General features: G+C 54.4%; 1 protein-coding gene across 7 annotated transcripts in view; it reads right to left on the bottom strand.

Annotated features, from left to right (window-relative positions):
* NCOR2 (nuclear receptor corepressor 2) overlaps positions 1-17,296 on the bottom strand; it is a 437,249-nt gene that overhangs the window by 30,390 nt on the left and 389,563 nt on the right. For 6 of the 7 annotated variants that reach the window (XM_019507112.1, XM_019507108.1, XM_019507107.1 and 3 more), the window contains 6 exons: positions 13,990-14,151; positions 13,204-13,373; positions 12,902-13,004; positions 10,366-10,470; positions 9,109-9,212; positions 5,330-5,480 (listed from right to left, as the gene is read on the bottom strand). In XM_019507112.1, coding sequence (XP_019362657.1) covers positions 5,330-5,480; positions 9,109-9,212; positions 10,366-10,470; positions 12,902-13,004; positions 13,204-13,373; positions 13,990-14,151 — 795 coding nt within the window. The remainder of the gene's footprint in view (positions 1-5,329; positions 5,481-9,108; positions 9,213-10,365; positions 10,471-12,901; positions 13,005-13,203; positions 13,374-13,989; positions 14,152-17,296) is intronic. The other variant, XM_019507106.1, reaches the window with a different exon arrangement.

Raw genomic sequence — 17,296 nt, 5'->3', positions numbered from 1 at the left:
TTTTTTTTTTTTTTTTTTTTTAACTCCTTTGCTTCTGGATCCAAAACCTTCTCAGGATCAAGGAGGGGACAGGAGACGGTCAAGACTTTTGGGATCCAAGCGCCTTAGCCTTGCGTGTCCAGCAAAGAGCGAAAAAGCCACCACATGCACGAATCATTTGTCCTTCCCAGGTGGCCTCCTCCTCAATATCATAACGCTTTGCTAGTACTATTTGTGGGGAGGGAGAAGGGCAGGCCAAACACCTGCGAGACGGTGACACGCACGCAGAGCAGCGCTGGTGGAGGAGGTGTACTACTGGAGCCCACGAGAAGCCATAAATGTTAGTTCCCTCGTCAAACATGAACTAACGCCATGGAGGATCACCAGCGTCAGAGGTGAGCACGGCCTGGGGCACGCAGAGCCCATCTCGCTCCCCTTGCCAGCCACAGCACACCTGACCTTAGGCCTGGAAATGGCCAGAGACTGAACTCTGCTCTCGCTCCCTCTGGTCTTGGACAGAGCAACCACCTTCCATTGCCGAGCCCTCTCCCCCACGCCGTCACCATCATTCCTGTCTGTGTTACAACCGCGTCTACAAGCTCCAGGTAAAACGGAGGTTTCCAGGTGTACCACAGGGGATGGACACTAAGATGGCGAGATACGCCAAGAACAGGGTGGGAAATGAAGGCATGGACCAGCAACACAACGGGCAACTAGTCTGGGAATACAACCCCCATCTCCGTCTCCTGCATTCCCACGTGGATCGCCAACTGCTGCCCACGCAGGTTGATTAGTGATTCTGTAACACCTACTGCGATTCCCCTCTGGATGTATTCAGGGCCAACTGGCCCTGTACCTGAGCAGAGCCTGCAGCCACAGCCTGGGCTGACTGTGTTGAAGTTCAGAGGTGAGCAGGGCAGCCCAGCTCCCCCGCTGCTGCACTGCTTATTAGACCAGCCTGCTTGATCCCAAGCACCGGCTGCGGGCAGCTCGGTAGGAAGACGGCCCTGAAACGCTTCCTCCATTGCTTTCTGGCCTCAGCTGTGCCAAGTATCCCAGAGGCCAGGCTGCCCCCAGCCTCCCTGACTGACGCTTCCTCTCCGGGACAAAGGGAACGACTGAACGCGAGAGGAATGGTGATGGGGCGCGTGCGCTGGGTGCAGCGGGCATGGCACGCAGCGCTCCTCCAGCCCGGCACCGGTGAGCCCAGCCGGGGTCAGAAGCTAGCCAGCGTGTACGATTTTAACCCTTCGCCTGCCGGTCCCCTCCACCAACCCAGCCACTCGGCCGAAACCAGGGAAGGTGCGGTGCTGCGGGGTGCCCAGCTCGGGCTGCTTCCCTAAATCCTTGTAAGGTCTGCTGTTCAGTGCTGCTCCCAAGCACCTTCCTGCCAGAGCCCTGGTGGGAAGGGAGGAGCGCTCAGCACTTTGCAAGCCCAGGTGGGAGCGCGGGCTGGGAATCAGGCCTGCACCTGTTCTGTTTGCTAGCAGCTGGCTGCCCAGTCGGCTCAGCCCCCAGCCTGCCCCCACCGGTTAGCTCACTGCAGCACACAGACAGCAGCCGACAGAAAATAAAACCCCCTCACCTGCAAGGAGGGCAGCAGGAGAAAGGCTCCCCACGGCAGCACGGCTGGGCAAGGAAAGAGCCAGCACGGGGCACCCTTTCTCCGCCATCGCCTTCCTCAGTCCGAGGCCAGCCAGCTTTGGAAACTAGGGATCCCAGTCAGCGGCGAAGGCATGACATGCCAGGCCCCTGGCTCGGTTTTGTTGTTAGGCAGGCCACGGCGGGGGGGCAACAGACTAATGTGTGGAGGGACACCGCTTGCTGGGGAGGCCAGCCGGCTGGGGGCACGTAATGCGGCAGCGGATCCGAGAGATACGCCAAGAGGCAGTGGGTGCGGCCAAGATTAGCATCTGGTCCTTTGTCATCTCTGCGTTAGATTTGGCACAGAACTGGTGCCACACTGCAAGGCAGACCTCCACGCTCCTCCCATGCCAGGTACCAACGCGCTCCCAGGTCCGTATCCAGCCCCGTGCACATCCCGATCCCTGGGACTGGAGAGTCGCGGGAAAAGAAGCCCCCGCGAGGGTGGCGCTCTCTGTACCGCAGCATCCTCGGCCTCCCAATGCGGCCAGGCAGAGGGGAAGTCAACCACTTGCTTGGCTGTCCCTGCCCAACCCGCACAGCCTGCAGAAGGGCAACGTGACAGGAAAGGACCGTACCTTGGAGTCATTTGTAGCCTTGCTAGAGATGAACAGCTGCTCATCTCTAGTGGGAGCCAACCGTGCTAGCAGGCGGGTTGTTATGGCAAGCCCTGCTATCTGATGAACTGGCTTGAGGAAGGAAGTAACAGCTGGTTACTGAGTGCTGATACTGCGAATGCAGCAAGGCGGCCTGTGCGCTTCACAAGGAAGTGCTTTAGCGAGGGCGCAGGGCGGAAGCGTATGTTCTGCTTGGGTTTTTTTTTTTGTGATCCTGTCAAGATAATCCTATAATCGAGAGAGAGAAAAGGGAAGAGCCTTCTCACATTACTGAGCCTCCCTGAGCCCGGGCTGGAAACTGGATGTTCTTTCCACCACGTGTCCCAACTGCTGCCGCTCTTGTGCTCCTTGCTACCCAGACAGCAAAGCCAGCTCGGTAAACATCACTGACCTCTGCAATTTCGGTTCCCATAGCTCATGCTCCCTTACATGCACACTGGGGTTCATAGCTCTGCTGCAAAAGGGACGGAAGGAAGGAGGAAACCACTTTTAACTGGGGCTGGAGACAGAACTTAGTGGAACCCACTGCAGGGTTAGTAAAACCCTTTCTTTATATACAGCCCAAAAGCCAAGAGTCCTAGGGCCTTGGCGGTGTCTGTAAGAGAGACGGGATGCCGTCAGGAACACACATAAGCGTAGGAGAGAACAGAGCAAGTGGAATCCACGGAGACTTGTCTGCATCCTCCATGCTTCAAAGGAGAGCCTGGAAACCTCTTGCATTGACAAGTGCTTGGAGGACAGAGAGGCCGGTGCCTGCTGGGAGCCGGGCTCCCCTTGCAGGTCACAGCAGCAGCAAGGCTCCTCTTGTTACAGAAGTTTGGGTCTCACCTAGCAAAGGTCTGCCTGACGGTGGGCAGAGATCTCCTGGAGCAATGCCCACCCCACCCCCTGCAGCTGTCCCTGCAACAGGCTCTAACTTCCTTGCATGACACAAAGACAGTTGCCAGAGATGCTGCACAGCAGACGAGGGCCGGGGCAAGAGGAGAATGCAATCTCTTCTGTTCTGAGATGCGCTGTACACAGGCCGCTTTGCAGATCCTGGGCTTGCCTGGGTGGGTTGCAGCTTGCTGGATGTGCTGACTCAGCAACAACTATTTCCACCCTCACCACTTGGCAGCCAAGGTTTCCAGGAGGTGGAGAAGTGGCCTCAGCAGTGAGGGTTGCGTGGGCTGCCCTGTACAGGCGAGGCACAGGGAGCGGATCCAAATATTCCTGGCTCCAGTGTAGCTCGGCTGCTTCGAGGCATCGCATGAACACTTGAGCCCTGCAGTGATGGATTCAAGAGGAGGACTCTGCTTTGGAACGTGTGACGCTGCGCGGGGAGCATCCCCCAGCTGAGGACCACCGTGGCATACATGGACATCAGTTGTGCTGGGCGTGCGGCACCCTGGAGCATTACCCTCCCTGAGACGCAGAGTCCTCCACTGGAAGAAGGAGCTGCTGAGTGCCCAGGAAGGAACATTATGGAAGCCAATACTGGAATAAATAGATGGGGTGGGAGCTGGGGCCCTCCCGTGACACCTGTTTCTCCAAGGATAACCATGCTCTCCCCCTTAGCACCTGGTGGGGGTTATCGCCTCAAACGTCTTCAGGCCTTTGACACATCCAGAGTGCAGACAGGTAGACAGTGGCTGCCCTCTGCACAGAAGTACCCCACCCTGGGGCTCCTGCCCTCTGCACTCCCTGGTGCAGAGATTTCATGGCAAGTCCGGGGGAAGAGCAGAGGACAGAGCCTGAAGTCCTGACTCCCAGCTCTGTGCCCTGAACACCAGCCAGGTTCCAGTGCTTGGAGTGAGCCTGGGCCCAGGAGGGGCCAGAGAAAGGGTCTGGGTGAGGGAAGAAACCAAAAAAGACCCTTTGCCCAGCTTGCAGAAGGCTGGAAATCCCTCCAAAGCATTCCCTGCCCATGTGTCAGGTAGCAGGGTTTGACCCAGGCGCCAAGGCCCACAAGCCATCCTGAAAGGGACCTGAAGAGCCACCCCTTATTTGAGAACTGGCCAGGCTGTGCCACAAGGTCCTGCCACCAGCTGGGAAGGTGCTGTCCATCCTCATGGGAACATTAGGTGCAGTGTTAACTGAGCGCCGAGAGGCTGTGGCATCCTGACGTGACCCCATCACCTTGTCCCACCAGCCCTGGGGCTGGCACTAGTTATGTTGGATTTGCCTTGGGCCCAGGATGGACCCTGCTTCCTGCGTCTTGGAAGAAAATTCACCCCGGGGCAAAGTATCTGGTCAAGGTTCGACATGGGCCACAAAAGCCCTTAGCTTGGGCCTCACGTAGGGCAGAAACTTCAAGTGGACACAGGTGAACTTCGCCCGTGGTCTGAGGATCACCCAAAGAGGCTCCTTCATACCCACAAGCAGCCGTGCTGTCCTTGTCCTGCACCCTTCCTTTCCTGTTGCGTCCCTGGCCCTTGTGACAAGCTATTTAGCAGAATTTGCAGATTTGTTGGAATCCAACATGGCTGTGCCATGACCACTTGTGCTGTGGCCTCAAACTTGTGACCTCTGGGCTGTCAACCGTGCTCAGCACTTGCACCACCCCAGCCCTCCTCCTGGACCCCATTGGCATCAACAGGAGCTGAGCGCCGTGGGTCACAGAACATTTTCGTTATTGCCCATGGAGAACAAACAAGGTCACCTCCCATCTGAGCAGAGCTCCTTCATGCAGATGTTCTTGCTACAAATTTAGACTGCTGCCATCAGACCCACCAGGCTGACCGTGCCTTCCCTGGCCGGACAGCTTGCATCAAGACCATTCCCCGAGGGCCACTAACGTGCAATCACGAAGATGCTCCATGCCCCAAAGGGCCTATGGTGCCCGCATGCGCCTGGCTCTCCTGGTGACCCTGAGAGCACTTTCAGCTGTGTGTCAGGAGTGTCCAAGCCAAGATCGGCTCCATGGATTCAAGGGGAAACCTGCTCCCCTTGGCCAATAGTCCAACAAACAGGGATGGGTGGCAAAAAGATTCTGGATGCGAGTATCCCCTGTTCTGCTGCGTAAGGGTTTTTCACAGGGCCTTTTCCCCCTCCCGAGTTTCGCTGGGTGGGATGTGCCCCTCTGAAAAATACAGAGGATTCCAACTTACCATCATAAGACAGCACGTGGCCTTTCTTCCCCTCATAAATGACATGTCCTTTGGGCAAGGCATCCTCTCTCACTTTCTCCGCTCTGCTGGGGCTGTCTTCTCCGATTATTCTGGTAATGGTTCCTTTGTACAGCACTTCAGCTGGGGTGCCCTTGGAAAGCCACCAAGATCCATATTTAACAGTGTCACAAGCAATTAAGCAAGAAAGCGCTCTCACACACACAGGAACACTCTGTTCCAACAGGGAGGTTGAGCAGAGGAGAGCGCACAGCTGAACTCCACTTCCTGTCAGAGCCAAGAGCGAGAAATCTGCGGCTTAATTATTGATGAGGACAATAATGATCAACGGAAAAAAGGTACATGATTTGTACGTGGTTGCTGGGAAGAGATGGGGCGAGGACAACGCGGGGATGGCAGAGGGGGAACAGAGCTCGAGGCAGCCTGCCTTCCCCGTGATAGTCACAGAGCAATTCAGGCTCCGAAGCGCCAGCAGGCAGAGCAGGGATGGGAACGCCAAGCCCCTGAGCTCTCGCCGCTCAAAATAGTCCTCGCTCGCTCTGCCCAGCCCCACACTTCTCCAAGGAAACTCTCTGGACTATTTCCAGCCCTCTGGATTGCAAGGACAAGCCCAGCCACAGCTCTGCGTTCCCAGAGGACATCCTGCCATGACAGGACTATTTTTCTTTCCTATGGGACCGTCTTGCCTGCAAACTGTTTTCTCAGGGATTGAAAAGATGCCCAGCAAAGGCAGGGCACAGGCAGTCACAGAAGGACTGACCTTCAAAAGAGCCTGCTGTCAAACAGCCCAAAATGCTCCATCCCACCAGCATGGTGCCAGTCTAACCCGACAGATTTGAATGCAGCTGCTCCCTTCCAGCGCAGAGGAAGCAGAGAGGAGAGGCAGACCCATGACTTTGCTTGTCAACACAAAGCAGTTGCCAAAGGCCCTTTGAAAATCCCAGCCCTCGCTGCTAAGCGGTCCTCTGCCTTTGCAACCTGTTCACAGGTCGAGAGAAAGACTCCACCCGAGGCGAAGCCGACCGCTCTGGCTCCACCATCTGAGCAGTAAATAAACAGCACTTGGGATGTAAGTGTAGAAGCATGCGTCAGAGCCGTCCCTGCTCCCAAATGGGAGTAAAGTTCACCCTTGTAAGGCAACCCTGAAGTCCCACTCCAGCGCAGCTCCGCGAGCCTGGCGCTGACTCCGTGCAGGGATGAAACTCGCCCTATCTGGGCTCTATCCTGGCAAGCCTCAGGGGAACTGGCTGCAGGGAACTGAGCTCTTTTTATCTGCAAACAGATTGAGATTTTTTTCCCCCTAATTTAGCTGGTATTTGGACCGGTTCAACGAATGTCTGACTGGCACGGATTTCAGCTTCCAGGGACACTTGCCAATCACTTAGTGGGCTATTGTGCAGATTTTTCTCTCTGTGCTAGGCAGGCTGCTGCTCTGCTCTTGGGCTGAAGAGCTCAAATCCTCTTCTGAACAGGAGGGGGACAGCTCTTGGGACACAGATTTTTTTTTGCACAAATATTCACAGGAGCATTTGGCTCACTTGTTAGTGAACAAACACTGCTCAGACAGTGACCAAGGCTGTCACTGTCTTGGGAACAAACTCGCATGAATGCTCCTGCTAAAAAATAAGAGCAGGTGTCCAAGAGAAAGGCTCTGGCAGAAGGGAAGTCTGGCAATCGGTGGAGTGATTCTTCCACTGCTCAAAGAAGGGTCAGGAAAGGAGGTGTGTAGGATGCCATCAGGTGTGTGGCAAAGGGTCAGAACTGGGAAACTTGTGGGTTAATCTGGCCCTTGGGGGTCTATCTACTCAAACAGGATTTAGGTGCCTAAACCCCACTGAAAGTCAATGGGAGTTAGGAACAGCTTTAAAAATCTGGCTCTCACATGGAGGCCTCTTCCCTGATAGCACGGCCTATGGGAGGAATCTATTTTTCGAGTGCACAAAGGATGGAGTTTGCCAAGCAGCAACCTCTGCCCACTCCTGGTCTGCGTGCCGGGTTGGGAAATCTGATCTGCTTGCTGCCTTGCCGCTCCCCAGACACTAAGAGCAATCAGATGACATGGCCAGGCTAAGTGAACAGACCAGCATTAGTGCTGTGGGGTGTTTGCAGTAATGAACTTGGCTCTCGTGCCAGTGCCCTGCTTTGGTGGTGCCAGAAAGGTGTTCAAATCTGTTGGGACAAGCTGTTTCCTTCTCCCCACCTCTCTGAAATGCCTCTGCATGAAACTGCGGAGGCCAGACGGTGCACACCAAGGGGCAGGTTTCAACGCTCTAATTGCTTGCTCAGACCCCAGCTCGCAGAAGTGCCCCATGCTGCTTCTCGCACTGCCAGGTAAGTTTTCGTTCTGCAGTGGATGAGCTTGAAGGGGATTTGACTGCAAGAGGTGACAGATGGTCTCAAAGCAGAGAGTGCGCATTCAAGATCTGTCTCCTGTGAACTGGACGAGTAATCCCACATCAAAGAGCAACCACAGTGCTGGGAGCTGCTGGAAAGAGCCCAGGGCTCTGTGTTGCCCTGTCCTGAGAAGGATGCCGGTTGCTGGGTCAATGGGTGTCACAGGCTCTGCACTGGCCCACAGGGTAAGAGAAACAGCAGCCAGACAGGCTGAAAACAGCCCTGGGCAGTAACTCCTTCCCTAGGACAGAAGCAAAAAAAAACTGCCCCCAAAGAAGTGATGTCTCTAGAAACCTTGTGTATCCTTGACTGAGATTTTCCTCTCCCACCCATGTCCCCTCTAGTGGCAGGGGAGCAGATCTCCCCAGCTCAAAGCAGCCAGACAACAATCAGGGTGTTTATAAGTGGCTTTAAATATCTGAATGACCGCCAGATAAAAATCCCCAAGGGAAAGAGATTTTTTTTTTATGCTCTCCGCTCAGTTACCAGATGAGCAATAACTCACACCACAAAACTATCACCCACTTGGCAGCTGTGCTTCTCAAGATGAATGACAGAGATTACGGGCAGAGCGTTGTTCCGCCCGGCTTGGGAGGGCTGGGCACAGCCTGACGCATGTGGGGCTGCTGCGGTGGGGTGGGAGGAGGAGGGAGAGATCCTGCAGATTTATCACCCCCACCTGAACACCCCACTCCCATTTCCTATCGGGGGCTGCCTTTCCCCCGCCCCACGTCCTCCTGTTTTCTTTCATTTCTCTCAGACAAGATTAAATGCAGTGGTTTTTTTAAAAAACTGCCTCCCCCTCCCTCTCTCAAATCCAGACACCCAGGAGCAAAAGGCATTTCAGATGCGATGCAGCTTTGGCCTCCAGCAAAGGCTGCTCACTTTTGCATTTCCCCAGGCTTGGACAATGGAACTGGGCCAAGACTCAAGATAATCTCCCTTGGTGCAAGGCTCTCTTGCCCCTTCCTGTCCTCCCTGCGTTGCTGGTTGGGGCACACCATGTGGGGCTGCTGATAAATGTTCACATGGGAGGGGGTTGTGGCACCCATTCTCCCTTTCTGCCCAAGATGGACGCACACTCAGCTCCGCTGGGGTGAGTCAGGTCACTGCATCTTCCCACAGAGTCTACTGCTCAAGTCTTCATGTGCTCTTGGCTTGTCCTGCTCAATTTCCTAAGGATGCTTCTGCATGCTGGGATGTCCCCTGCTCTCAGACTCCCCTGCTAAGCACCAACCTGTTGCGATCACTTCTCTGTTACCAGGAGGGGCGTATCCACTGATAGTGACCATCTCTACCCAGACCTCACTGCAAACCTCAGCTGTTAATAGCTGTTTGTTCTGTAACTGATAAGAGGAGGAACTTACGTGGGTGATGGAGCCTCGATAGGTGATGGGCGATTCTGGAGGAGGCCTGGAGGTGGGGATTCCCTTTGTGATGCTCCCTCCAGAGGCTGGGCCCAGTGCTGCCCCTGCAAATCACAGCAAAGCAAGAGGAGTAAGGCAAAGGGCTGTGCAAAACCCTGACACCCCACCTCACCCTGCACAAAATCCTGGATGGTTCAGTGCAAGGACGCACTCCCTTCAGTAGGACAGGCTCCAGGCATTATCCTCCGCAGCCCCCATCAGGGATGGACATAATTATCCTGTGTCCATGCAGGCCATTCAGTTGCTGTAGAAGGTGCATTGCTAGAGTCCAAGACTTACTGTATCCCACTGAATTCAGAATCCAGCCTGCTCTTTGGAGGAGACAGGAGGAGAGCTCAGGGTGCTGATACAAACCTCCTGAGGGACCTGGCTGTTTGAGGAGCCTACCTAACGAGGCCTGGTTCCAATCAGCGTGCAGCACTGCGGAGAGGAAGCAGCACCCCATGGCTACTCTGAACCTTCTAGCCTCCAGCCCTAGTCACGAGGGGCTGACACATCTGGGAACAGCAGGAAACCAACCCAGACCCATCGCCCTCAGCATTACCTCAACAGACCTCTATGGAGAGTCTGCAGCGGGGCCGGCTGGATGCGCTCGTATTCCATCTGCTCTGATCCTGAGCCAGCCGAGGCACTTCCTGAATTTGGCTGAATTCACTGCTTGTTTTCTGTTTGTTTTTTTTTTTAAAGATACTTTCATTTGCATTTTGAGGGGTTTGTGCCTCCTCCTTTTTTATATGGAGAAAAGGGACTTGGATTGAAAAATGCACCATGCTCTATATCAGATGGCCCTGTTATTCCCCAGGGGGGCTGGGTGGAGAAGGTAATCCACTTAGTTTACACATCACTTGATCTGCTTTCTTAACTAGCAGCACAGCGCACTGCCCTTTAAAGCTCGTGATGGAAAAGCCTCCTCTTCCTGAAAAGCTAGCAGCTCAGCTGGGTTCAAAGTTTGGGGCCCAGCTGTTGCAAAATGGTGAGAGCTTTCAGGTAGCCACCTTGAGACTCAGCACAGATCTGAACACCTGTCCTCTAAAAGCAGGCCGCCAGCTGAAACCCAGAGGCAGCCAAGATCATGAATTGCTTTTGGAAAGCTGGGCCTGGGTGGTTGATTTACACAGGAACCCCCCTGGCAGCCCCTCATTGGAGCGGGGATCTACCTTCCTCCCTCCCTTCCCGTCTGCGCTGTGATGTGCTTACCCCTCAGGATGGAGCTCTCCTGGGACGTCTGCATTACTAGGTTCTCAGGCTGGTTGGCCTGGCTTCTAGGAGACAGCTGCTCCTGCTTGACTCCAGGGAAAGGCACTGGAAAACATGGACCACATGTGACAATATCAGCACTGCACTGGTCACCAGCAGGCAGTGCTCCCCCTGCATGGCTCTCCTTCTCCCTACTCCCTCACTTCCATCTTTTCCAGTCCAGGGTCTTCTCCCCCTCAACTGCTCTGCATCCTAGGCTGCAGAAGACAGGTCATGAATAAACCCTAGGTCGCTGGCCTGCTGCTATACAGTCAGCAGATGACACTGTTCCTGATGACCAGGGAAATCCAATTCCCATTATCCCCTCTGCAAAGGCATCTCCCAGGATGCCAGGCAAACCACCAGGGGCCCTGGGATCCCAGCTGGTGTCCCATGACACCCCTGGCCAAGCAGCAGGACCATGTTCAAGCACAGAAAGTCTGGCCGCACTGTTCAAACAGGCTGAATAATTTAAACCTGTGGGTATGTGCAGCTGTACAAACTCAGAGCTACTCCGAGGCCCCTGCAGAAATCAGCACTCTGGAATAGCAGTTACGGGGGCAGGAGGTGGCCCCTCCCTCAGCATGCATCAGAAGTTGGCTGTGGCAAGAGTAATGCTGGGGCGATGGACTGACTGCCTGGCCTGCTATGGCAGCTCCTGCAGAGCTGGAGTGGCAGTAACCCATCCCCTGAAACAGAGCAGCACCCTGGCACTGGGAGCAAACCTGCAGCCTCCATGGGCCAGGACAGCACAGCGTCCTGCTGTAAACACGCGGTGGGACCATGCAGGCAGGATGCCCAGGGAATCTTCGTTCTTCTTCTCTCTTTTTCCTATGCCTTGTCCTCCCGTGGGCTGGGCTAGGATAGGAGCTCTCTCTCAGGAGTCTATTCCCTGGCCTGATTTCTCCAAACATTCCCAAATCTGCCGATTAAAAGTTTTCTTTGTTCGCTCCAGGCTGGTGACTCTTTATTCCACAAGGCCTGGAGAGCGCAAATGAATTTCCTTCCTTCCAGCAAGCTCCGAGATATTTATAGATAGGGACCATGTCCCCAACCAAGCCTTCTGCTCTCTTGACCGTATGAATATAGCTGCCTCTGCTTCCCCCTCATGCTCAGTTAAGGCTTTTAGCAGTTTTGTTCCCCTTTGCGCTCCCTCCGCTTTGATCATAGTTTCGCCTCAGGCAGGAGGGGCCAGAATGACCTAGAATACCCCGTGCACAATCCCCCCCAGGGCTATAAGTAGACATTATGACACCCTGGGGCCGCCATCTCTCTATCTATAGCAATTTTCCTTCTCAGCACTTTGGCTCGCTTTTTTCACAATTGCATCGCACCGAGGTGGTGCATGCACATGGCTGTTTGCTACCACCTTTTCCCAAGCTGTTCCCTGGTGATTATCCGGGCTGTTCATTTCCTCTCCCTCACTGTGTGGCTTGATGCTTGTTCGTATTGATGTTCACCTCATCCTGAGCTTCCTTATCTTCTAACTTCTCCAGAGTGTTTCCTTTGGATTGTCATCTCCCACTGTCCCAGGCTAACTCAGTGCTGGGTATTTCCCCTCCTTCTCCCTATTTTGTGTAAGGTCCCTTTGGGACCTTACTATTCATGGTCATCAACATATTCTTCATCCCTAGTTCTTTCTTCCCTACCTAGGTTGCTTTCTTACTGGTTTACTAACTGGGACAATAGCAATGCCTTTTCTGTACTGGCCTAATCCTGCACTCAGTTCCTGTGCTGTTCCAAGACTGGGGCCAACACAGGCACAAAATCAGGTCTCTTTGCCTTCTGTAGACCACAGCCTCTTGTGACAGCAAGGTCACAGTCTCTAGACAAATAGGTCTGGTACTGCTGGATGGTGCTGGATGGGCAGCACTAGGAGGGCCAAGGCCTCTGCATATAGAGCAGGCACAGGGCCGGCAGTGATAAGGTTTGCTTCTCCCATATTAATGTTCCACCTCTGTGCTCACAGCTTCACCTGCGAGAACCGAGAGAAGATTCATTCAAGCCTCTACTGAGCCTGCTAATAAGTTCACTGAGCAAGCGACTGAATTTTGCCGACACTTAGGATCATAGGAAAATAGGGCTGGAACGGACCTTGGGAGGTCACATCTAGTCCAGCGCTCAATTCGGGGAAGGATCATCCCTGACTGAACCCAGCCCATCCAGGCTGGAAGGGACTCCTTGTGCGTGAATGCGTGAGATGAGCCCCCGCCCCGCACTGTTCCACCTCTGCCAGTGTGCGGTGACACTGTGGTCGCTGCTCATCAAGGCTGGGTGAAACGGGGGAGTTTGAAAAGCTCTGCATCCTGCCTGGATGGCGTCCAGCTCCCAAAGCACTGCCCCACCCCACCCCAAGGAGCACCCGCTATATGCATGTGCTCAACTTGAGCAGGGCAGCTACCAAGCAGCCACACTGACCGTTCCCACAGAAAGCGAAGCCCCTACATGAGCCAGCCCATGAAGAGACAAACAGACAGCTGGCATGTGAGCCACTTACCCAGCTTCTTTGGATCCATCAAGGGCAGTCCCATGGTGATGGAGCCAATGGGAACCTTTGCATGCTCAGAGCTGTACGGAGGATGGAGCTGAATGGGCACCCCCTGCAAAACAAGGCAGAGAGGTCACTCGAGGCAGGTACTGGCACAGCTCAGGGCCGCAACCTTCAGCCATACGTCTTTCGAGAGAGTGATTACCCAGTGCCCTCTGCCCATGAACCACAAGAGAGACATGGCAGGAAACAGCTCTGAACCCACAGCCACACCACCTTCCACCATGGCCCACACTTGTCTCTGCCCTTACCTGGGAAATGGAGCCAATGGACCTCTCCAACACTGAGGAGTGTTTAGTGGATGAGATGAGAGGGGGAGGGTTGGAGATAGCAGGCAGCCTTTGCAGTCCAGGCCGAGAGCTCTCATGTAAATTTAATGGGATTGGGTGCCCTGCGCACAAAATATAAGGCGTGAAGGACCCTGAAAAAGAACACGGTCAATCTATCGGCTAAAGGGAGAGATGACAGGGGGCAGGGACAGAGAAGACAGACTAGACATCAGGAGGCGCTACTTCACTGTCAGGGTGGCCAGGATCTGGAACCAACTTCCAAGCCAAGTGGTGCTGGCTTCTACCCTGGGGGGCTTTAAGACAAGGCTGGACAATCACCTTGCTGGGGTTGTTTGACCCCAGTACTCTTCCCTGCCATGGCAGGGGGTCGGAGTTGATGATCTGCTCAGGTCCCTTCCGACCCAACCAACTATGAAACTAAGAAAGAGGGGGCATGCTGGGAGAGCTGATGGGCTGTAGATGCAGCTGCTTGGGCACTGCAGCCATGAATGTTCAACATTTCCCACTGCTGCATGGATCCCGATCTTCTCAGGCTTCACCTCTGTAGCACAGAGGGGATAAGCTGCTCCATGGTAGGAAAAGCAGCCTCGTAGGCCACCTCTGAACTGAGGCCATTTCTGCACCTTGCCCAGGCCTAAATGTAGCACAGGAGGTCACCTGGCCACCCCAACTGTGAAGCAAAGGACCCTCTGTTGGCCGCGCATATCCAGATGGGCTCGGTATGTACCGAACAGGAGCCTGGCTTACCTGGAGGGTTGTACTGGAACAGGTGTGGCTCAACTTGGGGGGAAGTTTTGATTACTTCCCTGGAGGGCATCTGGAAGGACAGCACAGGGGGCCAGCAGGAGGTTACAGGCTGCTCCCCACCCAGCTTCTGTCCCTCTGCGATGGAGAAGTGGGCTGGCTTCTCTGCAAGGGGAAAACAGAATGGCTTGTTAAACCATGCTGCGACTTGCTCCGCACGCATACTCTTGGACAGAGACCCAGTGTGGAGAACAGGCAGGTGCTGGATGCATCTTAGCAGGGCCTGAAACACCAAACAGCTTCGCTTCACAGCAACCCACAAAACAGGCCCCGAAGGGTTTTCAAAATGAGTGAGGTGGATCTTTTTCCCCCCACTTTTTTGCTTCTTTCTGCTAAAATCCTAGGTTTTATTTACAAAGCTGTTCTTAAAAGGCTCTCTGGATGACTGCAGAGCCGATGTCAGAGGGAGCATGCAAACCAATCTCAAACTGGGTTTTATTCAAACTGATCGAAACATGCAGGGGGGAGGGAAAGAAGCAAAACAAGTGGTTTGTTTTGTGGCTTTCTGTTGTGTTTTCGATAACATCCATCTTACTCAGACACTTAATGCATTGCTGCAAGAAAAGAGACCTCGGCGAGAGATTTCACATGTACCCCTTCCTTCACTTTAGGGCTGGAGATCATACTGCCCAGCTGGAACCTCTGACGACATCTCTTGCAACCTAAAGGAAGCTCGCATTGATGATCTTACTATTTCTAAGGGAGAAACAGGGGCAGAAGTTAAATGCGGCGACGCTTATTTCTATTACAGCAGCATCTAGAGCCTCAGCCGAGATGACCATTTTTACCTGCAAGGTGCTGTACGTATGTGCAGGAAGAGACTGCCTGTGCCCTGAAAAGCACGCAGTCTGTATGGACAAGCACAAGGGAAGGAACAACCCCAGACCAAACCTTCAGGCCTTCTGCATGCACCACAGAGATGCAAAAAGGGTGCAAATATTCCCTTGTTGTGTTGCAAGTCACCTTTACAGTCAGGCATGAAAGCAGAGCCAAGGTGCAGCTTGGAGAGATGCAGTAAGTGGTTTCCTCCAGGCTGTTCTTGCTCAAGCAGATTTTTCTTGGTAACTCTGTGCTCCACCCATGGAGCAGGGCAGCAGACTCCCCACCTCCTCCTGTCGCACTCTGCCTGTGTCTCCCACAGGGAGGCTGAGAGCAACGCACAGGCTTGCACAGTGCTCACGAGCCGTGGTGCATTGCCAGGGCACTCCCAGCAGCCCCTCGCCTTGAGTGGAAAAAAAAAAACCCTCCCCAACTAGCTGGGGAGGACAAGGCCTGTAACAACAGTGCAGGGCCAAGGAAAGGAAGAAGCAAGCCTGTGTCTCGCCTCCATCTCCAGATGGCTCCGACAGGCACGGCAGAGGTGGAGGCCCCTTCGACAGAGGGGACCACATGGTGAAAGAGAAAGGAGAGGGCATGGCCAGGCAATGAGGAGAGGCAGAGAGCAGAGCAGCAGCCCAGGCTCTGGGGCAGAGGAGGGAGGAACATTTCTCCAACACCCAAGGGCTTTGGGAACCTAAATTCCAGTTGTCTTAAGGGCCTTGGGTACCTGCATCTCACTGGGGTTTAAGCTCCAGCAAAGCAGCCCAGAACAGGCCTCGCCAAACCTGCACGGGTGTCTATGTGCTTTGCTTCCCTGGGAAAACTTTCCTGCCAGCTCCTTTTTAGCCCCTTCAGCAAAGCAGATGTTACATCTCCTCTCCCGCACGTTTCAAGCAGATCTTGAATTCATCTTTCTGCTGGGACCGGCTGACCACGAGAGGGCTGCAGGACCTGCTCAAACTTGCTGGTGATGCTGGTTCCACCCCAGTGCAACACCACCGACTTCAGTGGAGTCCAGGACCCATGCTCGTTATATTTGCAGGTTTGCCTTCACAAGTAGGGAACCGCCAAGGAGGAGAAGGCTCGATTCGTCTCACTGCTCTGGAGTGCTTATGGCAGCACGGTCTCAGGGCTGTGTGTTTGGCACCACGAGCAGCACACAAAAAGGCTTCCCCACCACGAAGAAACAGAAACGAATCATAAGCAATTTACTGTCCACTGGAACAGCGCAGAAATACAGAATAACGGCATCCGCTTCCTGGGCAACCAGGGAGCAATTTGTAGTGTGTGAAGTGACCAGATGTGCTCCTAACACCTGGGACAGCTGTGGCTTGTGAGCGACTGTCAAAGGCCAAGAAAGATCTAGGCAGCCTCTGAGACGAGACTGGACACCCTTCCAGGAGACGTCACTTCTAGCTCAAGTGAAGCTGTTGGGCTTGACCAGCCATTCCACGGCCTGTGTTACCTGGGCATCAAATGAGATGCTCCACGGACCCGTCCCAGCTTTCAGACTGGTGAAGGCAACTAAAAGCCAACACTCCCCAAAGGACCTCACGGCCTGGATAAGCAACTTCACACACCTCCGCCAGGCTGGATGATAAAGGGAGAATCAGGCCCCATGATGATGCCCCTGAGGCCTCTAATGCTCTGGTCCAAAATGGAAGTGCTTGGCCACCATCTCCATGTACTCTGCAGCAGCTTCATCCCATGCACCAACCAGCGTGCTAGCTGAGGGTCTGCACAACAGAGTGAAGTGCCGTTAGCGTGCATCCTGACCCTAGCCCTGCCTGGATTAAAGCTTTGCTAGGGAGCGCCACGAGAGCTCCCGATTCAGGGGATGGGGATTACCAAAGGCCCTGTGTAATGAGGCTTTCCTCCACTGTCACTGTTAGTGCTTGGTGTGCTCTGGAGCTGGGAGACTGCTTTCACGCCCTGTGCGGGGTGATGCAGGGAGTCTGCTACCAGCAGGTCTGTGCACTGATCCAAGCCAGGCCCACATACCAGAGTGGATGTGGCCAGCTCCATACTCAGTACGCTGTGGACTCCCCATTTCCATTTCAAACCTTGGAAGGACCAATTCACTCATGACACACGAACCAGAGCCTCCCGTGCCATTCACCACGAGAGACACCTTTTGTGAACTAAGTCCCTGCTCCAGTCTACACTGCAGACGTTCAAGAGGGCCTAGCACTTCTTCCAGGGGAGAGTTCTTGCCCACCAGTGCCCATTTCTTCGCCTCTGCTTCCTGGAAGAGCTGCCGTGCCCCATGCCCGAAGTGGCTGCACGCCAGTGGTGCTATACCTGCAGCATGGGACGTGCCACTGGATCCTTCTGGGTGGAGGTGACATCAAGATACCATTAGCCAAGTGCACACATATCTCAGAAAGGCGACTTCTCCTCCTTCCCCCGGGGGAGCTGTTCCCACTTACGG

The sequence above is a fragment of the Gavialis gangeticus genome, unplaced genomic scaffold (assembly GCF_001723915.1).
Source record: "Gavialis gangeticus isolate Ggan-Ray unplaced genomic scaffold, GavGan_comp1, whole genome shotgun sequence".
NCBI lineage: Eukaryota > Metazoa > Chordata > Crocodylia > Gavialidae > Gavialis > Gavialis gangeticus.
This window is presented reverse-complemented; position numbering and strand designations above follow the sequence as displayed.